We start from the raw sequence: 23,792 nt of genomic DNA, 5'->3' as shown, positions 1-23,792 counted from the left end.
TGCTCTCAAAGAAGGGAAGGAATCAAGTCCTTCAGAGGGATTTAAAATTGGTGTCAGGATGTATCAAGGACGGATATCGCGCTCTCACTTCATGTCAGGATAGCTAGAAAACATTGTCAAAATGTTAAGAATTTTGTTGTTGATGCAAAGTATTTGAAAAGGATACGCATTGTTGCAAAATATTCTTTCTTTTCTACCTGAAGCATTACCCCCAAACGAGATTCACTTCGTAGAATCAAAATTTGAAATCCAAATTGCTTGCAATTGATTTTCTTCAAGGAAGCTATCAATTTCCTTGATATGATCAGGAAAGAGAATTTAATATTATGAAGGCAATTGATGAAAGGATATTGATAATAGAATTTCACAAGTTTAAATAAGATTCTTGATAGATTTGACAGTTTGATATCCTGGGGGCTTTTCTCATGATAATCTTGCTGCACTCTTTTGGCTCTCTTGGGTTTTGGCTACATTCTCCTTCATTTTGGAGATATTCCGACTTTTTCTCTCTTTCTTTCTCCTCTCTTTCTCTCTTTTGGGAGGATACGTCACAAGCTCCTTCATCTTGGAGATGTTTCGATCCTTCTTTGACGATATTGGCTCATGGGTCAGAGATTTTTTAGATGATAGCTAAAATTAAATATCTTTTAGGGATTGTCGAGAGGTTCATCGCATCTGCCTTCATCTCGACAGTGCTTTGGACTTTCCCTGAAAGGACCCGTCATAAACTCCGTCATCTTGATGATGTTTTGAATCTTCTTTGGCCCGGGGGTCTACTCGCTTAATTCGCCTTCATCTTGACGACAAGTGAGAGATCCCTTTTGCGGATATTTAATTGCAGCTTAGGTGATTCTGAGGAGACAGGGCTTGGATGAATTCTCTCTTTTCCCAGCGCTCAGGATATTTCCACTGCCTCGTTTTTACAAGAATGGTCTTTAAAATGTGCCATAATTGCGATCAATATCAGTCATCTATGGCTTTTCAATAATATTGAATCTTCTTTTCTGGCCATATCGAGGATTTATCCTTCATCCTTTTGGTTGGCCAATAAAAATGGTTTGAATTTTGAATCTCTTTTCGCAAAAGCTTCACTCTTTTGGAAGTAATGCTGAAGGTAAATTGAGATAGAGATTTGTGCAATAAAGATTCTGAAATCAACAAATACCGTGACAAATTGACAAAATTTTCTTGAAATCTTTGGTAAAAGTGAGCATTTGAGGTCCGGCTCAACACATTCGTGACGAAAATTCTTCTCTCTTTTTCCCCAAAAAGAGAGACTCAGGCTTAGCCCTTACCTGAATGGGAAATGGGAAATACTCCTCTCTTCCCTGAAGAGGAGGTGTTTGCAAAACGAACTTTCGAAGAGAAATTAAGCTTTCGTCAAAGCTCCCTAATATTAGGCTTCTCTTATGGAAAGGGGCCGATAATAGTGAGGTCAGAAAATTTGAGTCATGAAAGGAACGAGTCCATCACACTCTCCCTGACAAGAGGGTCCTTCATGACGGAAATGGCCTAGTATGAAATTGGGAGGTTATAAGAAAAGCGAGTCTCCGTCGAGCCTCTCCCTTTAAAAAGGTTCCTTGGGTGAAATTGGGAATTGTTTTGCAAATGGTTCACGAAGACACGAGTCCCTTCAAAACTCTCCCTGAAAAGGGGCTAAGTGAACAAATTGGATAGCATGCAAAAAGAACGAGCTCCCTCGAACTCTCCCTAAACGGGTCTCTCGCAAGAGAAAATGATTGAAATTGGATATTGAAATTGATTGACGCAAAGGTCGAAATTGGAAATTGGAAAATTGATTGTTTGGAAATTGGATGACCCGGAGGTCGAAATTGGATAATTGAATGACCTAACGGTCGAAATTGGGAATTGATAGACCAAAAGGTCAAAACTGTGTGACCCGAAGGTCGGAATTGAGAATTGAGTGACCCTAAGGTCGAAAATTAGAAATTAAATGACCTGGAGGTCAAAATTGAGAATTGAAATTGGAAATTGGGTGACCCCAGGGGGCGGAATTGGAGAATTGCATGATCCAAAGATTGAAATTGGAAATTAGTGGGCAAAATATCAAATTTGAGCAATCGACAGACCGTGATGGTTGAAATGACTTGGATTGATCAAAGGAAAATGATGAGTTCGAGTCAGAGCTCGAATAAAATATAGAGATCACGAGTCGGAACCCGGATCAACAAAAGAAAATGATGTGAAATAAAACCCGAGTTGGAACTCGGTTTTTCGAAAAGTTTGGGATTTTGAAAATGTACCAGTTTAAACATTGGATTTTGAAACAATACCAGTTCGAGCACTGGGTTTTAGTTCAGTATTGGTGATTACCTTCCAATTTTGAATCATTAGGAATTGTGATGGGACTGTTTGTTGAAATCCCAATACTGACTGGATTGTTGTTAATGTAGTTGAATGCAAATGAATATGAATTGATGCACATGAATGCACAAGTGCGTGAAATGAGGAATTTGTTTATCCTGCCTGCATACAGAATAAAATTTTAAAAAAAATGCCCCAGTGTAACTAGGAAAGAAAGTTGAATCATTATTTGAAGGAAACGGGAAGATTACAAGAGGAGACTAAATGTTTCAAGTGTAGAACTTTTTCAAGTGTCGAGCATTAATGGGATCTGGCAATTCTACCCCCATCGGCGTTGATGAGCCGATATGAGTTGCAGGGTAATGCTTCTTTGACGACATATGGGCCTTCCCAATTTGGCGACCATTTCCCGCTGGTATGATGCTTGAGATAAGTTATGGATCGAAGTACTAAATCATTGACTTTGAATCTTTTTTCGATGACAGAATTTGCATACTGTCTGACTACTCTCTGGCAATAGGATTGAGCATGTTCTGCTGCTTTCAGCCTTCTCTCATCGAGCAAGTCTAACTGTACTAGTTGCTGATATTGATAAAGAGGTAATTGCAGAAGCGATGCAAATTTCAAAGCGGGATTTTGAACATGTAGAGGCAATACTACTTCTGTTCCATATACCAATTCTGATGGAGTAGAATTCGTTGGGGTGCGAATAGTGGTCCGGTAAGCCCATAGTGCATCGTGGATCTTCTCATGCCAGTCACGTCATGTTTCTACAGTTCGCTCCAAGATACGAATTAAAATTTTATTGGTGGCCTCTGCCTGACCATTCCCTTGGGGATAATATGGGGCAGAGAAATGATGATAGATCTTGAACTTTGAGCAGAATGTCTTCATTCTTTCATTCTTGAAATGACTGCCATTATCTGATACAATGTCATGCGGGATGCCGAAACGACAAAGGATGCTCTTGTGAATAAAAGAGACCACGTGTCGGCCTTCTACTGTGCGAAGAGTGATAGCTTCTACCCACTTGGTAAAATATTCTGTTGCGGCAAGGAAGTATTTGTGGCCATTTGAAGTTGAAGGAGTGATGGGACCTACGACATCGAAGGCCCACATAGAGAACGGCCATGGAGAAACAACAGATTGCAAATAAGTTGTCGGAGCATGGATGGAAGGTGCATGTATCTGGCATTACACACACTTCTTCACATAATGATAACAGTCTTGTTGCATAGTTTTCTAATAATAACCTGCTCTGATGATCTGCTTGACAAGGGTTTGGTAGCCGATGTGGCCACCACAAATGCCTTCGTGTGCTTTCCGCACGACTTCTTTGGCTTCGTCTTCGTCTAAGCATCTGGAATATTCTGAACTGAACCCTCGACGATAGAGGACATTGGCCAAAATGAAGTATCGAGTAGACATACGCTAGATTGCTCGTTGCTCTTTCTTTGAGAGTTCTGGAGGAAATTCACCGGTTTCTATGAAAGTTTTGATGTTGTAATACCAAGGCTTCTTCCTTTGCTCAGCCTGGTTTACTTGTTCCGCTGGCAGGAAAGCAGGTTGGTCAAGTCTGCCAATATCAAAAGAGTGACAAGATTCTCCATTTCTGAATGCCATAATGGAGCCTAAACTGGCTAGACTATCGGACACTTGATTAGAATCTCTCTTGATATGGCATAACTGAAATTCTTCAAACTTGCTAACAAGAGGTGAAACAATTTTCTGATAGGGGAATAACTTCTGATCTTTCACTTGCCATTCGGCTCGGACTTGATTGACAACGAGTAATGAGTCACCGTAGGCATGTACTCTCTTGACATTGAAGTCTAGTAGAATTTTTAGACCTTGAATCAGGGCTTCATACTCGGACATATTGTGGGTGCATTGAAAATCTAACTTGAGAGAAAATGGAATCATCTCCTTCTCAAGAGTGATTAATAAGATTCCAATGCCTATTCCAGCCATATTCTTAGAACCATCGAAAAATAAATTCCAGACTGGAGATTGCTGGATATTGCAAATTTGCTCATCAGGGAAGTCATCTTCGGCTTTCACCTCTTCTGCTAGAGGAAAATCTGCCAATTGATCTGCAATTGCTTGGCCTTTAATTGATTGTTGCGAGACATATTCTAAGTCATACTGCATCAATAAGACTTGTCATTTGGCGACTCGTCCGCTGAGAAAAGGTTGCTCCAAGATGTATTTGAGAGGATTGAGTTTAGACAAGATTTTGACTTCTGATGCTAGCAGGTAGTGTCTTAGCTTCTGACACATCCACACCAGAGCTAGGCAGGTCTTTTCTATTTGAGAGTATCTCTTTTCATAATCTATGAAAGTCTTACTCACATAATAGATGGCGTGCTCTATCAGGATGCCTTCTTTGTATTGTGCCAAGAATCCGCCACATGCGACTTGATTGACTGAGATGTATAACAGAAGAGGTTTTCCCAATTCTGGCGGCTTCAGGATTGGAGGATTGAGAAGATACTTCTTGATTCTATCGAACGATTGCTGACACTCTGGTCCCCATTCGAACTTCACTCCTTTTCTGAGCAAGTGGTTGAAAGGTTCACATCTCATCGCCAAGTTGGAAATAAATCGTCGGATTGATTGCATGCGTCCCTGAAGGCTACGCAACTCTTTGAGATTTTTCGGGGGTGGCATATCAATGATAGCCTTGGCTTTGGCCGGGTCAACTTCAATTCCCTTTTTGCTAACCAGAAAACCCAACAGTTTGCTTTATTCGACTCCAAAGACACATTTTTGCGGGTTAAGCCTTAACTTGTAAAGAATAAGTCTCTTAAAGACTTGATCAAGCGCTTCGAGGTGATCTTCTCCCTCTTTAGATTTCACGAGGATATCATCAACATACACATCTATGATTTTGCGCATCTGATCGTGAAAGATAACGGCTATTGCCCGTTGATATGTTGCTCCAGCATTCTTGAGCCCAAAAGGCATAACTGTATAGCAAAAAGTGCCCCAAGGCGTAGTAAAGGAAGTTTTGGATTGGTCGCGGGCGGCCAACTTAATCTGGTTGTAGCCGGAATATCCATCCATGAAGGAGAACATGGCATGTCCTGCTGTGCTGTCAATCAGAAGATCAATGCTTGGCAGTGGATAGTCATCCTTCGGAGTTGCCTTGTTGAGGTCTCTGAAGTCTATGCAAATCCTGACTTTGCCACTTTTCTTTGGGACAACGACGATATTGGCTAACCAATCTGGATAGTCAATAGGTCGGATAAATCCTGCTTTGAGCAGATCTTCAAGTCCTTCTTTGACTTGTTTTATTCTGGGATCCATTTTTCTCAGCTTTTGCTTAACTGGCTTTATATCTGGCTTCAAAACGAGTCGATGTTCGACCAATTTGGGATCTAAGCCCAGCATATCTTCATATGTCCGTGCGAACACTTCTTCATGTTGCTTGAGAAAATTTGTAAGCCTTTCTTTCTCTTTCGGACTTAGACGGGTACCGATCTTGAGAATCTTGGGATCTTCCTCTGAGTCGATATTGACATCTTCAGTAGGATCTTGTACTAGAGCGGATGGTTCATCTTGCTTCTGAACAGAGGTGAACTCTGGTAATTCCTGAAGAGACGGATCAAATTCTGCATAATCATCTAACTGTTTTGCAATCTTGTCATCTCCTGTGCTTGCTTTGACTCGGTGAATTGCTGTCGATTTCTGAAAAACCTTGGATTTGATAACGAGTTTCTTGATTGCTCGGGAAGACATTTCTAAAATTTTGAATAAGAGATTGGATTTAGGAAAATCATCCATCATACGACAAACAATCATTTAAAAAGAATTATGCATAAAATGACATTGAGTTATAAAATGAGGATGTATAGACAAAAGAGGCAGATGGCATCCAGATAGACAAAGAAAATTGACATTTTATTGATTTGAATTGATAAAAGACATTGAGACATTTATTTTGAAAGGAATAGAAAGGAAATGCAACAACGATTCTCAATGTGCCCCTTTAACAAAAACAGTCTTCTTTGGTGAGCTCCCGCCGGAAAACCCTAATCCTGCCCTGTGGGGATGATGCTTTTGGATCATTGGCTCGACACAACCATCTTCATTTTTTCCCAGTCCTTTAAAGGGTTGATAACCATGCTTCAGAAGTAAATCAAATCCCTTTCTTGCTTTCATGAATTATGGAAACAATGGATGATCTTTGACAGTGTCGTAGCTGACACGACCTCCAATCTTGAAGAACTTGGGACCTCTCCATCGGGTCATGGCTACAGTGTGCAGGGATAATTCTGATGTTGCCTGAAGTATTTCCCGACTTTCTTTGAGACTGATCTTTTCATTCTCTCTGATGCTAGGAATATCTGCAGTGAATGATGGTCGAGGAATCATAGGCTGTGGGAGTCCTTCTTCTGGGTCCTCTCCGAGCACTGTTGTAATCATTCCGCCTTTGGACCATTTTACACATTGGTGGAGAGTGGAAAGCACTGCATTTGCATTATGAATCCATGTCCTTCCGAGCAACAGATTGTAGGTGGGTGGCACATTAACCACATGAAAAAACACTGAATGCACAGAATAGTTGATGAACACTTCCAAGAATATCTTCCCTTTAGTTGTTTGACCATGGTTGTCAAATCCATAGATGGTAATAGGATCTGGAATGTATTCTTCTTCCTTAATACCTAGCGCCTTTGCGGTCATTTCGGGACATATATTGAGGCTGCTGCCTCCATCTACTAGCACATGGGGTACTGTCATTCCCCTTACTCGAACGACGATGTAAAGAGCATTATTGTGAAAGGAATGAGGCTTTGGAAGGTCCTCATCAGAGAAAGTGATCGGCGCATTAGTCATGGCTGAATTCACAATTTGTGCTGTCTTCAGGAGTGGTACTGGGCTTAACTTTGATCTTTCTGAGCAGATCATCCAGTACTTGCTGATGCTTGCAGGAACTTTTGGCCAAGTCAAGAATGGAGACATTGGACAGAGCGGTCAGAGGCTTCTGACTTGAATTCTCCGGCTTGGGCTTGATGATTTGATTAAGAAAATCAGGAAGTCCCTTTGACTTGGGGGCTGACTTTACAGGTGCTTCAGAAACTTTCATCTTGCCCAATGCTGAGATTAGATCCATCTTCTTAGAATCAGGAGTTGCTTGTCGTAGTACTGACACCTGGTGCTGAACCTGGAGATCTTGTGCAGAACACGGCTTGATGTGCTCATGCGGTAAGAATGGCTGGGAGGACACCACCGCCGTGGTGTGCGAAGGAAAAGGCTGCTTAAGAATGTCCATTTTTTCTTCTTCTTCTCCTTCTACCAATAAATTCTTGTCAATAAGATCCTGCACAATGTTCTTGAGAACGAAACAGTTCTCAGTGTTGTGTCCCACTGTTCTGTGGAACTTGCAGAATTGATCCTTCCATTTCCCCATAGGCACAAGGGGATCAGCCAGTCTTGGCAACTTGACCATTTCCTTCGACAGCATATACTCGAGCACATCTTCGAGTGATTGATCGAGAGGAGTGAATTTTCGGTCATAACTCCATCCTTCATGTTTAACCTTTTCACGCAATTTTGGCCCTTGGTCTTGCTGAGAAGGCTTGTTGTATTGAGGAGCAAGCTTCATTTTCTGATCTCCTTTATTGTTGGGATTGCCTGCGTCGTAGTAGTAATCTTTCTTCTGCCCTTTGTACTGATTTTGGCTATTGTTGTTGTTGTTGTTGGCAGAGAAGGTGAAGTGAGCTTTCTTCTTCTACTCACCTTGGGGGTTACTCTTGGAAAAAGTGAAGCCTTCATAGACTCCATTCTCTACGCTTAGCTCGAGCCATTCTGCTCGCTCAGTTAATTCAATGAAGGTCTTGGATGGCGCTGTAGAGATTAATCCTCTTAATGGTTGAGAAAAATTGTTGAGGATTAATGACAAAGCGTGCCTTTCAGATATGGGATCTCTCATTTTGTTGCAAGCTGACCTCCATCTGTGAATGAAATCTCGTTCCTTTTCATTCTCATTCTGCCTCAGACTGCAGAGATGACTTAATGCCAGGAGTGCTTCTGTGTTGAATAAGAAGCGTTCAATAAATAAATTCACCACTTTATCAAACTCCTTGAGCTCGATGGGATTGATATGCTCAGCATACCATTTAGCCGCAACTCCTTCCAAGCTGCGTGGGAAACACAGGAACAGTGCTCTGTTATCTCTCTTGAATCTTGAGCACTCTGTGAAGAAAGTGGCGAGATGGGCTTTCGGATCGCCAGAACCATCGAACTTGATGAATTTTTGGGGAAGGTTTTCGAGATCGTCATCCCCTTCAAGGCCGTCATAAAAGTCCTCACTGGTGAAGACTTTCTTGCCCTTGTCGCGGGCTTGGAGATCCTTAACAACTCGGGCCATTTCTCTGAATTGTGACTGCAGGGGTTCTTCTGTGACCTGATTCTTTGATTTGCGGCTCTTCCTTTGTTCTCGGCCACGTTTCTGAAATGCCGGTGGCACCTCATATTCTTCCTCAGTATCTTCAGTTGATTCGGATTCATCTGAGATTTCTTCTGGCTGAATCTGCTTCTTGGGAGCCTTCTTGCTCTGAATTGATTTTTCTCTGCACTAGTCCCAACTTGTTCGCTCATCATTTTATTCATCATCTTTCAGAACATGGCATACATTTGCGGGTCTATGCCATCATCCTCTTGTTGTTGATCTTGATTCACGGGATGATCCATTTCTCTTTCTGAGGCTGAGGAGTGCTGTGATGATGTGGTTCTTCTTCCTGATCTTGTTCGAACCATCAAATACTGCGGATGCTCTAATGTAGCTGTGGTTGCTCTCTGCAAGGCAAAGATCTGATTAGATTATGAAGGAATTGGCTTATGGAAGAAATATTTTTTGAAAATATGGTAGACAATTTGAAGAAGATATCCCATTACTAGGGACTGAGTCGTCGCGAGAATCACGACAATTGTGTTGTCAATACGAGAAACAATCAACAAAATATGCCTTGTTACCTAGGCGAGGTCGTCAAACCACAATAGAAAAAGAGAGAATTTTATTGAAATGAGAAAACATGATTTTATTGATCTTGACAAAGAGGTGGAGGACAAACAATTTGCCACCATTCACGATAATCAGCAGACACTCTAGGACCAGGAAAAATTTTAAGAGAGACAAAGGAATCCCAGCCGTAGCGGGCAGAATGATACGCCCCGGACCATTGTGCGGAAGTGAGATCAAACTCTGTCATAACTCCTGATAACAATCGGGCTTCGACGTACTGCTGTCTCTGAGAGAACTGTAGAACACATCTCTTTGGTTGGTAGTAAGTGCAGAAGAATGGTCCCAGTAACTTAAACCTCTTGCCATAAGCATATGTGTATCTGGGAGGAGATAATTGCCAATCAAAATAGTCCCAGACTACGTCATCTTCTTGAATGTTATTGATCATAGACCGATACTGTGCCACTAGAAGAAGTTCTTGACCATTATATCTGAAAGAGCTTGCTCGGGCTGGAACATGCTGGAAAAACCAGGATTGAAGTGCGTAGATGCATCCTTCAACTAAAATGGATTCTCCAAGTGAGAATCGGGTCAGACCTAGATATAGGAAAGCGAGCGCTACCATGGCTATGGAAAGACGATTGGTTTGTCGACTTCCCCATCTTCTCATAAGCTGGATTATTCTGATGTCCATGTAATTTTGTTCATCTGGAAAGAGGGATAGTCCTACAGTGCACAGAACCATTGCATTCTGAATCCTTTCTTTAGCTGTCCTGGATAGCGAACTGACTTCAACGAAGGTCTCGTACTGACGATACAACTCGAGCAGGTCGACATATTCATTCCCCTCCAACTGGATCAAGGGCCAGGATCGGCGGCCTGTCATACGAGCTAATGAATCTCGGGGGTCCAAACCCTTGACATTGATCAGGAATTGATGTTCTAATGGATCGCTTGGCTGACCGGCTGGCTCTGGCAATCCCATGATCTCTGAAAATTCATCCATTAAAACGGTCATCTCTCCCCACGGGAACCAGAAGGTACATGTCCGAGAATTCCATCATTCTGCCATTGCGTGGATCAGGTTGTCGTTGATGGTCTGCTTTCCAACTGCCGACGCCAGTTCTAATCCGCATTCGCTCAAATGGTCCGGGAACATTCGGGAAAAGCTTTTGAGCCAGGAATAGTACCATCAGGGAATGAAAGTTCCGGTGCTAAGGGATCGATGTTCAGGACAACCTTGTTGCACCTCGTAGGAGATGTGACCTTCAGGAAAGATAGGATCGACTTGACTGGATGCCATCGAACTGAAAATAGAGGAAGACCCAGAATGAGACTTTTTGGGAAAATGTGAGAAATTTCGAAAACATTTTGCAGGCAGGATATAAAATGCAGCTGGAAATTTGAGATCCAGTGGAAAGGTAGAATGTAAAATTACCTAGAGTTTTGAAAGAAATGGGAAATTTGAGAAAATCATCCGGGGTTTTAGGAAATAAAGGAAAATGTGAGAAATATGGATATTTTGAAAATATTTTGGGAAAATGTAAGGAAATAGAGGTAACATACAAATAATCACATTCTCCACAAACATTTATGCATATACAGCACTCCCTAAAAGGCTGACTCTAGATGCATTATTTTGAAAATAGTTATAGGACCTTAATCCTAACTCTAGGTTCAGATCATCTTTGTCCAATCCAGTTATGCCGATATACCTGAATTAAAATCCGAGGTACGTGGCATATAATTTCAACTTTGGTTCTAAGGTAAGGTTTTCCAACATCCTTGAGCGCCTACCGATATACTTCGGACTGTGGCCCGCGGTACATGGTAGGGGGTGTTAACCCAAATAATTGGCCCAGTTGTGAGGTTGTGTCCCGAACTAGGGTTCTGGAAGAGAGCCCAGCAACGTGAAGACCGGGTAATGATAGGTAATTGAGGTTTGAAAAATGATCACTTGCAAGAAATAGAGGGCTCTAAGACCTAGAGAGATAGATTTTGAAAACTTTGAAGAAGCATACATTGTTTGCATTCAAATCCTAAATTGAGGAGAGTTGTATTTAGACCTAAGTCTATGTGAGCATGAAAATTTCTCCTCAATCTGGTCCTACCAAACCATGCCTAAGCTACATGCAGTCAATGTCAGCTAGGTCAGAATCTAGGCTCCTAGGTTCGCATGATATCAAAAGTAAAAGAGCTGACATTTTGTGAACATAATTTCGATAATTGAACTAATTCAAGCACAATTTTGATCAGACAAGGACAGGTCCCATCACGGTCGCCAAACCTGTTATCGTCGCAAAATTTTTCCCGTCTTCCCTTCCTTGCGGAAGAGAAAGGGAAATGCTTTCGCGATTCAAACTTGACCGGATTTTGGAAATTATTTTGAAATACTCGCCTCCATTTTGAAAATTGCGGGAAAATCCATGGGATGGGGCTCGACCTGTCGGTACGAGGTTCGACCGTTCCTGCTGCCTTTAACAGGGGTAATCGAACCAAGGACCAAAATTATGCTTGACTTAGTAAAATTACCGAAAGTGTGTTCTATCCTAAATGCACAGAGAATTCAGGCATGTGCTATGAGATTTTGGGAAAATGTAAATTGGAAAATATGATGTATGCTTACAAAACATTTGGAATTGAAAAGCATTTTTCAGGAAAAAGATGGAAATCAATCTCTCAGGAAACTCAGACGAAGAAGGTTTGAAATCTCGAGAAAGTTTATAAATGAGGAAATGAGAATCTCGGGAAAATCTTGAGAAAGTTTATAAAGACTTAGAAAAATGAGAATCTCAGGACAATTTTGAGAAAGCTTAGAAAGACTTGGAAAATCATGAGGAAATAAGAATCTCAGAAAAACTGTAACAATTCTTGAGAAAATATGAACATTTGAAAAAAAGGAAGTACTTGTTGGGAAAACTCAGACTTTGAGAATTTTCTTAAGAAAAGGATAGAAAATTTATTGGAAAGATTCATTGGAGAAGGAAATTCAAAACTTAGGAAATTGAAATCCTGAGAATCTGGTTTTTTGAAATATCTGAAAATCAACTTGGATTCTTGAGAAAATAAGAAATTCCTTTGAAAAGAATCTTAAGGAAATAACTTTTTAAGAAAAATCACAGGAAAACATTTGATTTGGGAAATCCAACTCCGAATATCATCATAGTTTCTTGAGAAAATCGATTCCATGAAGTGAAAATCTTTTGAGAAAATCATGAGAAAAACGAATGATGTAGATGATTTGAATGAATCAATGCACTTTGAAAAACTTTCTGAAAATTTTGTTGGAAAAATGTGGATTAAGCCAAAGTAAATCCTTCACATATTCTGACTGTGGCCATGAATATGTTCAGAACTTATTTGAGTTAATTCACAATATTTTGAAAACATTGGAAATATGAGGTGCATTTTCAAGATAGCCTAAGAGTGTAGGCTCAATGTGATTGGTAGAGAGATGATGGATCTGGGTCTCGTCCATATTCCGACTAGGGCCGTAAATATGGATTCCACCGAGTTCATCAACTCTCTAAGAGTTGGTGCACGTGCCATTCGTGTTCATCCACGGTGAATTTGGAAAATCGAGATATATGCATCATATAATCAGGATATTACTGAAATCAAACTATATGAGATGCAGCCTAATCTAAGCAGTAAAAGTAAATCTTATTCCAAGGTTTACATTGGATTGTTACATTGCTAACATAAAGTAAAAAAAAATGAAATGGAGCCAAGGAATCAACATCTTCTAGATTTTCCTGCAAAATGAGAGTTAGTACAAAATAACCAAAGAAATGGGTATATATATACTATATACAACAAAGATATACATGTAAATATAGAAACACTTGAATTTATGATAAATGATATATGATAATGAAGATATATTTACAAAAAGTAAAAGAAAAAAAATATATGTGATATCCAATGCACATGAAGGGATATATATATATATACATATATACGTATACATATAGGTAGATATACATATGTATTGATATATATATATACTTATAATAAGAAAATATACATATAGAGGAAAATTCCATATAATGGGTAAAATTAGAAAATACAAGTATATACAGTTTCTGCAGGTGATTTTACACAGCCGTAGTTTCCAAATTACAACATATTTTTCAATAAAAAGGGGTATGGAGCTTCACTATATATCAATAATGAAACACGCCAAAGATGGTATAGAGATCATGAACGGATATGGATATATCCGTTCATGAACAGGGCCGATTGTCAAACCTGGGTACCTGCAGCAGAAAGGGGACAGCATAACATATGTTACAAATTATTTACAAGGGGTTGATGGATTTCCCGTTTTATCAGCTTAATTTCAATCAATAAGTGTATTAGTATAAGTTGATGACTTGGGACAACCAAATATAGGAACCTTGGGTGACAAGATGGACAACAGCCAAATAACGTATAGATGGTATTGAGTAAGTATTTACATGTTGCAGTATTGTCATAGTAGAAGTATAAAAGCACAGTGGGTCAACTAACACAAAGTATAAAAAAAAACGAAATATGATTATATACAGGAATTGATCTGATTGACATGCCTATACTAGGTGGTCTACCATGATATTTTACAACAAATCCTATTTCCTAAAGCTCATGCAATGTAGGCTTATAAAACCAGCTTTACTTAAGCTAGATCCAATTGCCTAGATAATGGCTGAAGTGTTGGAAGTGTACAGTATAAGTGAGGGTGGTGTAGTGGAGACTAGGTTACTGTGCATAGGTAAATGGGTATATAGCCATGAGAAACAGTGATTTATGTGGTAGTTGGTGTGTGCTGAAAACAGTTGCAGTAGGTGAAGTGGAAGTAGTAATAAGGGGCAACAATAGGGAATTAGTGCAGGGCATTGAGAAAGAAAAAAAAAGGATTTGGAATATCAAACAAAACAAAATTGCAAGAAACAAACTGGAAAATGACTAAACAAAATCATGAACTACAAAAGGGGAAATGGAAACACTTGAAAACAGGAAAACAGGCAATCAGTTTCAAAATTGAAAATTGAAATCACTAAAACAGAAAATTGTTTTTTTTTTTAAAGAACAAAACAGAAAATGAGATTAACTCTATATTAGGACTAAAACAATTAATCAAGAGAACGAACAATGCAGACAAGCAGGAAGAATAATACAGCAATTGAAAACAAAATATTACACAGGAAAAAAAAATTATTAGAAAAATCAAGACATGCGATGAATGAATGAGAATGTAAAAGCAATGAATGAATGAACTACTATGCTGGAACAGATGAATCAAAGAAAGAGCATGAAATCAAACACTAAACAGAAATGAAGAAAATCAACAAAACAGGAAGATCTTCATAGCAATACAAGGAATTAAATGCATACAAAAAAAAAAACTGGACGACAACAGGAAATCAATATCTAATACATGTTATCCATCGCAAATCCCTCTATTATGCTGAAAATGAGGCCTTAAATGGCCCTTTATCTTACATCAATTCCAACTAAACAGCCGTGTAGATCCCCTGCACCACTCGACCTGGTAGACAGCAGGTAAGAGGCATTCTCTGCTGCTGGGCTGAAGGTGGATGAGAAGCCTCCTTCACGCTGGATGGCGTTTTCTTGCAGCTGGTGGGCTCTGAAGAAAAGGCAGCCTCTGCGGCTGGGCTTCTTGCTGATGGACTGAAGGCAAATGGGAGGTAGTTGGACCTCCTTTACGTTGACTGGAGATCTGTGATGGGCTGAAGAAGATGATGGGAGGCTGCCGCTGGAGATGGGTTGAAGAAAGGGATGGGAAACGATGGTTGTTGGATCCCCTGCGTCTTTTGCTGTTGGGAAGAAGACCCCTCCTCTTTCAATCGGCTACCTCCCCTACGGCTGGGACTGAAGAAGGCAGGTGTTGGCTTCCTGCTGTGGCTGGAGGTCCTGTGGTGGCTTGATCTTTTCTTGGTGGGGAAGGAAAGTGGTGCCGGTAATGGAAGGCTCTGCAAAAACCGAAAATCTCCAATCCCCCTCTTCGTGAATGCCCTGCCCCCTTTTAAAACTTTCCTTTCTCCCTGAAAAAAAAACGCAGCCCCTCCCCCTTAATGAGGTTCCGTTAAAAAAAAATTTGAATTTTTTTTTGAAAATTTTGCAAAGGCGTGAAACCGATGCCTCATTATTTTGAAAACTTGCTGTTTTTAAAAGAGGCGCATCTTGGGTTTTTTCAAAACTTTGCTTCATTTACCTAAGTTTTAGGTAAAAATCAAATTTATTATATTATTTTTTTTTTGGAAGTTCGGCTATGCCATTTAAGGCTGCCTCCTTCTTAAAACAAAAATTATTTAAACAAATCAATAAAAAGGAAAAAAAATAAAATAAAAAATAAAAAAAATGAGTATTGAAATAAATGAGAGGCTTTTATGGAAATGCCACCTCAATCCACTTTTAAAATCCTTTTGAAAATAAAGCTTTATTTTGTTTTATAAAATCTTTTATTTTAAAATGGGGTGCCACATGTGTGTGGGCCCACTAACTAAAATATAAATAAATAAATATTGAGAAATTAAAAAGAAAAATTTGCAAATTGGTATGAACTTTGGGTGGGTCCCGCTTGAGAATAATAAACTTACCTGGGGGTCTTAGTATGATGCTAGTTAAAAGGTGGGTCCCGCTCGAGATAAAACATTATTTATTTTCAAGAATTTGGAAAATTTGGTTTTTTAGGACAAAAATATGGATAAAATAAATGTAAAAATTTTTGTAAGGAGATTTAAAATCTTTTTGCAAAAAAATTTGAGATAAAATCTTTAAAATCAATATCCAAATATCCAGATTGTTTTCCTTGAGGAAGACTTTTGTAATTCAAGGTACTGGGGGTAAAATGGGAAAAATTGGTAATTTTGAATACCGAAGGTTTTGAAAAAACAATTTTGAAAAGTTTAAAAAAATCAAATCTGGATTGACAATTTTGAAAATCAAGAGTTCTGGATCTCAACTGACATGTTATGCAGTGAAATGATGCAAATTGTTCATGCAATGCGATGCAAAGACATGTTTCAGGAAATGTTACTCTGAACTAGGAAGTGGAAATTCTACTTTCTTCTCCAGGAAAAGGATTTTGAAATTTTTCAATTTGAAGATGTCTCTGAACCTAAATATAGAAATTTTGAGGCTCAAGAATGAAATTTAGGACTTTCTGCAAGGTTCAATCTTGGAAAATGACCATTTTACCCTTCATTGCTTCTGAATAACTGAAATATGATAATTAAGGGCGATGTCAAGAAGGTGAGTGAAAATTTGGGGTGTTTACACTTCTGCAGAAGTAGGATGCATCCGTAGCCACAAATGTCTTTGGGGAATCCTCTCTTGGCTAACAGTCGTCTCCTTAGGAGCAGACTCAACTAGCTATTTGGGTTATTCAAAATACATATAATAACAAACGTCCGAACTAGTCTCAGTTGTTTCTACAAATCGCGTCTGCGCGTACCCACAGACTAGTTAATAATGAAACATAAAGTAACTTGTGCACTCTACCTAATAAGCATAAAATTGTTGTTTTGCTTAATGCTCAATAATTTTCAATTCATTGTTAAATGCTTTGATATAATGTGTAGCATGTGCTAGTTAGACTTTCACATATGCTATTAAACTGCTTATGTTAATTTAATAACTGCTTAATTACTCATCATGCATAATTAATTATTTATACTTCTTTCAGACATTTCTGTCTACTTGTACACCTACTAGTTTTTCATAAAACTAACTCATTTTACGGGTACAAGTGATGATTAGATACTTAGCAGGCGATGGCGCGATGGCGCGATGGCGCGATTGCGAGATGTCTTCAAGATCCACTGTTACCACTCACAGCTCTTGTTCTGATCGTTTTGGGTTTTTGTTATGGATTTCTTAAGCAAATCCAAATTTTGTACAACTTGAAACTGTTTATGATTTCATCTAGATATTTGCAAGCTATGCCTTTGTCATTTGTGCGCTTTTAGCTAACATACCAAAGATTGTTGGCTTGCCCTATTTTCTTTTAAAATCATGTTTCCGCTGAGTTTATAAATAAACTCTAAAAAGAAAAGGGATTCTCTAGTCTTCTAACCGTTTTAAAAAAGGTTTACAAGTTTGAAATTTTTGGGGCGTTACACATCATTCCATTCATCAACTACTCATTCAACTTTTCATATTTCCATATATCTAAGTAAGTATCACCACTAAATAACATTGATTCTACATCATTATCATCTACAATATCTATCTATATTTCTTGGTTGTTTAAGTTTGAAAAATAACTATACCGAAAGCTAAATAAGTCTTTCGCATATCATGTTTTACGAGATATTAAAATCATAAATTTCTTAAAAGTACTATTCATGGAGAGCAATATTGTAAAACCCGTGAAATTTACAAAATTCTAAATGAATAAAAGTGGAGCATTTATGTGAAATAGTGAGATTTTATGCGAAGTAATACAATTTTTGATGATTTGAGGTTCTAGAACGGAACCGGTAACAAACTCTCAAAAGTGATATTTGGATCCAGATCTTGGAAGGATCCAATAATCTGACCCGGTTCACGGGACTTAATGATAAATTAAATGGTTTTGGGATAATAGCGAAAGATCCGAAACACATTTAAGGTAAGAGAGGGCAAATTTAGAACAAACGGGTGAAAAATCCACCTGAAAATGGAAGAAATCCATCAACAAGGAAAAAAACGTCCAAATATGACATAAATAGAATTTTCTTGCAAAAGTAAACACCAAGTGATGGTGTGGTGTAGTGGTAGGATGCATGGTTGTGGGGTGCCACAACCCAAGTTTAAAACCCCGGAGTGCCCACGTAGAAATGAAAAACATTGTTTTTTCATGAAATCCGGAACAAGACTAAAAGAGTTAAATACAATTTAATTCATACGCATTGCAACGAAAAACAACATATCACAAGTGGTGGGGTTCGTTGCCCTATTGGTGGAGGACCCTGGTTTAAAACCCTTGTGCACGGATTTTTCTTTTTGCACAGGAAAGTGATGATTTCTATATAACCACCTCCCACCAAAAACGTGTTGGAGTGGTTTTAGCTCCTCTTTTTCAAGAAACAAGAAAAAAAATCCCACCAAATGGGGGAGGGTACCACTAAAAGAAAAAAAAACGAAGTTTGAATAATGTTGCTAATAAGAGGGAGGGGTAATTTTGGAAATTCCAAACACCCACTAAAATGGTGGGTTGGAGATTAGATTTTGAAAAAAAAAATTTAAAAATTTCCCTCAGTAGGGAAGTAAGTGAAATGGGGTGAGAAAGGAGAAAACGGCTGGATTGTTCTCTCTCTCTCTCTCTCTCTCTCTCTCTCTCTCTCTCTCTCTCTCTCTCTCTCTCTCTCTCTCTCTCTCTCTCTCTCTCTCTCTCTCTTGTGCACAATCACCATTGTTGGAGGGTGAAGGTTTCCTTCTTCGTGACCAAGTGTGCTGCAACGTGAGAAGAAGAAACACAAGAGACACCATTAACGCCAGTAAAAGCTTCAAAAAAAAAAAGGTAAGTGGCATTTTATTCGTGTGTGGTTAATCAGGGTTTTTGTGACGCCAAATATGGTTCACGCCCCCATCATTTCCCTTTGATGGCACCACCAGCATAGGTAGTGTGTTCACCATCACCACCAACATGGTCTGAAATGGGGATTTAATGCACATAATGGGTTCATCTCTAACTCATAGTAAAACTTTTACATGCTAAATATCATATAATGTAAATGGGCACATGATTTATAATGATGGAATGGTTACATACCCAAGGTTCCATGCATAAAATAAATTGTATATCCTGCATACATGTCAAATCTGTAAATCACTTGTAACTAAGGAAAAAAAAATGTTAGTTGTGTTGATGGGGTTGAGTATGATTAAATAACTGTTAAAAAAAAACGGGAAAACTGGAATGAGAACTATGCACTCCCAACACTTGTAGATGTTGAGTGTTAACTTAAGCATGGAAATGAAGTATGCATCGGATGCATGACTGTATTGTGCATGGACTGAATATTAAAACATCACACATGGCACTTAGTTTACATCAGTGCATTTAGAATAAGGTTCAGCCATGAAGTTAAATCTACCTACAAATCAATAGAGGAAAATGGCCTCTTATTATTGTTTTCTTTTATTTACCATCTTCAAAATATGAAAACGGGAATTAGTAACATGTATGGGTGATCTCTGCGGCTGAGATGGATGGGTATCCAACGTGCTTGAAGAGGTCATATAATCTCCAATCTTATGTACTTGCTTGAGGTAAGAGTAATATATAACATTTCCAAGTACTCTGATAACTAAATCATGGCTAAGAAGACATATTATCATAATCCTAGATGTCACCTTGATACACGGACTACTAAGAAAGGTTTAAATGATAACACACAGATGGGTTACACACAGACTATTGTTACACAACTTGCAAAAAAAAAATATTTTAAATAAAAACTTGATTGTTTTAGTTGATGTATAGTTGCTGCTAAAAATCAAAATGGACCTGCACATGAGTGCAAGGTTATTCTGGGGCTGACTCGTCCGTCCCTTTTTGTAGTGAACCCCAACACACGTATTGGGTTCAATCTGGTCCCAGTTAGTTACCAGTTCACCTTGTCAGACTGGGGTGGACCGTGAGGTCCAACAATGTTGGCACCATAGGCTTTGGCTGAGACACTACCTGCTACCGGTAATGAAGAGCGGTTGTAGCAAAACAGGGAATCACCATTTTTTTTCGGTGATGCTGGTACTACGGTCAGACTGTGGACCCCATCGGAGAACACTAATAATTCAGGTTGCAAGGGTGTATGGGTCCTGTTATAGCCAATAGGTTACATCCATGGCTGTGAGTCAAGTCAAACCTATTGGCCGACTACTCCTGGCTATCAGGAGCCGGTTTGTGGCCTCTGGTGGATCAACGTTAGTCAAGCAAAGGGCTGCATATGTGGATGGGCGGTAGTGATAGAGTAGGCCATTGGAAGGCATCAATTGACCCCAGGGCGTTACCGCGACTTGCAGTATTGCGGGTGGTAATACACCACGGACATTGGGGGTTTGTAAAAAAACAATATATATATATATATATATATATATATATATATATATATATATATATATATATATATATATATATATATATATATATATATATATATATATATATATTAAGAGACCCATGCCACGAGAACGACATAGTGCGGGAACGAGTGCGTACACCCTTGGTCAAGACATAAATACAAATGAGCGCTCTAAGTCGAGCTGAGCTTGGAGAGGGTTCCCTCCTTGGTGGCGGATAAGTCACCCTGACTATAAGATGCGGACAATATGTGTAAACCTGATGTCGGGTTTGGGATTTTGGAAATCCCCTGTGGTGCGATGACTCGCACAGGGAAAAAAAAAACAACAAAAAGAATGTGAAATATAAAATTTTGTGGTTCTGCGTATACCTGAAAGACGGTATATGTTACCAGACCCCTCGTAGTGCGATAACTCGCACTTGGTTATAAACAAGAGGTTAAATAAAAATATAAAATAAAACCTTTGAGACTCTGGGTATACCTGAAAGATGGTATATGTTACCGGATTCTTTGGGCTCTAGGTACACCTGAAAGATGGTGTATGTTACTGGACCCATGGTCTACCTTAGAGAGGGTAGGTGGTACAAGCTTCGTGGACATTCTTGTTTTCGTGAGAGCTAGGCATCTCACCAGGTCCCCAGTCCACGAAATTAGGGGATCAGGACTACCAGTGTGTTCTAGGTGGTAGATCCAAGTCTTCTGCAGAAGTACAGGGTGCATCCTAATTATTGTTCTAGCCACTAGGGAGTTCTCTCTCGGTCATTGACCGTCTCCTTTGGATATTCGTACGGCTAGTCATACGGGTCATTAAATAATAGACCCCCGTATGGTCTCGGTCCGCTACGAGGTCTATGCCTATGCGTACCCACAGGGTAAGAGTAAGATAAACATTAAATAATTTAAGTTAAATGAAATACTCATTCTTGAAGAATCGTGAACTGTCGTTATGACTTTCACAAAACTTGTAGAATCTATAGCTTATGCTAATGTGAATAAATGTATCTTTAGTTCAGTTATTTGTTGCACTGTATCATGAATTAGAAAGCATCATCATTTTTAATGATATAAATTTCCATGCTAGTTATATCTACAGTTGTTGCACATATTTGTACACAGAACACTGAGCACCACATATGAATATAATGCTTCTTACGCAGACAGGGGAGTCTGACCCTTCTAATTTAAATATTTTCCAGGAAGCAACTAAATCTGAGTATCGTGGGCGTCGCATATAGAAGTAGTCAAAAGATCTCAGTTATTTAGTGTTTTCTGTTTGAACTCTGATTAGTAGATTTACATTTTTGTCATGGAATGTAATTAATGACATTAAGGCTTTAATTAATGAATGTTATGCTTTTATTACTTCTCTGTTTTACCCTGTAATGCACCCGACTTGTGTTTTTCACACTTCCGCTATTTAAAAAAAAAAATACTCCAAAATTTTTACTATAAAAAGTTGGGGCATTACAGTTTTGGTATTAGAGCAGGACTGAATGATTTGAGATCTTGGCTCTTCCAGCGACCGCGATGACTCTGTAAGTATGTAGGAATGTTATTTTTGTAATATAGAGAAAAAAAACATATAAGCATGTACGATCCTTTCACAAAATTATAACTAAGGTTATAATGTATTTTCATTGCTCAAATAGATGGCTTGGGCAAACCATTGCAACGACATTATGGAAATGCTACATAACCTGACCGAAGTAGTAGGCCAACAAGCTAGGACAATGCAGCAGATGGGCAACAATTTACACCAGGTGGCCCACGAGAAGAGTACGAACGGTGGGACTATGTCCTATAAGAAATTCATGGACATGGATCCTCCTGCTTTCTCTGAAAAGACGGATCTAGAAGCTGCTGAGAGTTGGATCCGGGAGATTGAACGTATCTTCCGTGTACTGGAGGTGCCCGAGGCGCATCGGGTGGACTTTGGGACTTATCATCTCAAGGATCATGCTGAAAAGTGGCGGGAAACCACCAGGGCAGTCAAGTTCCAGGATGGCCCAGTATCTTGCACTAAATTCGTAGAAGTCTTCAATGCCACCTACTTTTCGAAGCATAAGAGGGCAAAGAAGATGCAGGAGTTCTTGGACCTACAGCACGGTGAGATGTCCTTGGCAGACTACATCACTAAGTTCCATAGTTTGGAACGATATTGTCCGAATGTGTACATATCGGATGAGGATCGGGCAATAAAGTTTGCTCGAGGCTTGAAGACGGGCCTGAGGAACCAGCTATACACTCGAGGGCGCAAGAACCTCGAGGAGGCTATACAGGTAAAAGATCTTTTCTCTTCATGGTAAAAGTTGCATAAAAGTTTATAAAGTACCGTTAACCATTATATTGTAATGGATTGTTCCTGTTTGTCTCAGACATACAGGTGGCAACTCTCCTTGATGACGACTGGAAGGAGGGACAAAAGTCGCAAAAGAACAAAATCGGGGTTCAAAAATCTGAGTTCAAGAAGAGGTTTGGTGGGAAGCGTTTCAACCATCAAACCAAGAAACCAAGGCAGGATGGAGGTACTAGACCCATGTCAGGGCAGAATCAAAGGTGCCAGAAGTGCAACCGCTTTCACTCCGGACAACAATGTCCATGTGAGACAGGAGGGTGTCTCTACTGTGGAAAAATGGGGCATTATATCAAGGAGTGTCAGAAGAAGCAAGCTGATGATGCACGGCGTGGCACTAGAGGACAGCAGCCTCAACAACACTGTGCCCCACCACCACAGCCTTAGACAGCCCCACAGCGTGTAGGAGGAAACGTGTATGCTACCACAGCTGACCAACTGGAGAAGGGGGGCCTTGTGCAAGGTATCGTGCTTGTTTCGGGTCAAGTTGCCATTGTCTTATTTGACTATGGAGCTTCTCATTCCTTCATTTCTTTATATTTTGCAAAACAACTTAGTAATCCCACAGGATCATTGAACCATGAATTAGTGGTATACAACTTCATAGGGCTCAATGAAATATGTGTGAACTATATGCCAGAAGTAGAGATCATATTAGGGAATCACAACCTACCTGCTAATTTAGTATTACTCGATATGACTGAGTATGACATCATATTAGGTATGGATTGACTGTTTGAACATTACACCAGGATCTTCTGTAGAGAAGGCAAGGTGGTCCTGTCTTGACCTAATATGCCAGAGGTTGTATTTCGCCTGGCAAGGCCAGGTATTCAAAAAAAGGTTGTTTCGACTCTCAAGGCCCAGAAGTACCTCTGCCGGGGAGACATGGCTTTTCTAGTTAGTATGATTGGAGGTGAAACAAAACTAACTCCACTTGAGGATTTAGAAATTGTCTGCGATTTTGCTGATGTATTTCCAAAGGAACTTCCAAGACTTTCTCCTCAGCGGGAAGTCGAGTTCGGGATAGAACTGATGTCAGGTACAAAGCCAATATCAAGAGCACCCTATC

The 23,792-nt window shown here is 39.4% G+C and overlaps 1 protein-coding gene across 1 annotated transcript; it reads left to right on the top strand.

Annotated features, from left to right (window-relative positions):
- The first annotated feature begins 22,184 nt into the window (after window positions 1–22,184).
- On the top strand, window positions 22,185–23,126 carry LOC149815427 (uncharacterized). The gene is made up of 2 exons (XM_089990543.1): window positions 22,185–22,646; window positions 22,743–23,126. Exons 1-2 carry the CDS (start codon window positions 22,185–22,187, stop codon window positions 23,124–23,126), a joined length of 846 nt encoding a protein of 281 aa, XP_089846669.1.
- Window positions 23,127–23,792: the final 666 nt, after the last annotated feature.

This window comes from Nuphar pumila, chromosome 15, assembly GCF_984573655.1.
Source record: "Nuphar pumila chromosome 15, dmNupPumi1.hap1.1, whole genome shotgun sequence".
Taxonomy (NCBI): domain Eukaryota; kingdom Viridiplantae; phylum Streptophyta; class Magnoliopsida; order Nymphaeales; family Nymphaeaceae; genus Nuphar; species Nuphar pumila.
Note: the sequence above shows the minus strand (reverse complement) of the source record. Positions and strands in the feature narration are given on the sequence as shown.

Excerpts from the sequence above, each read along its gene's own strand:
- LOC149815427 (XM_089990543.1), top strand. The coding sequence starts at position 22,185 with ATGGATCCTCCTGCTTTCTCTGAAAAGACGGATCTAGAAGCTGCTGAG. Across the intron at positions 22,647-22,742 it reads ACCTCGAGGAGGCTATACAG|ACATACAGGTGGCAACTCTC; the intron begins GTAAAAGATCTT and ends TGTTTGTCTCAG.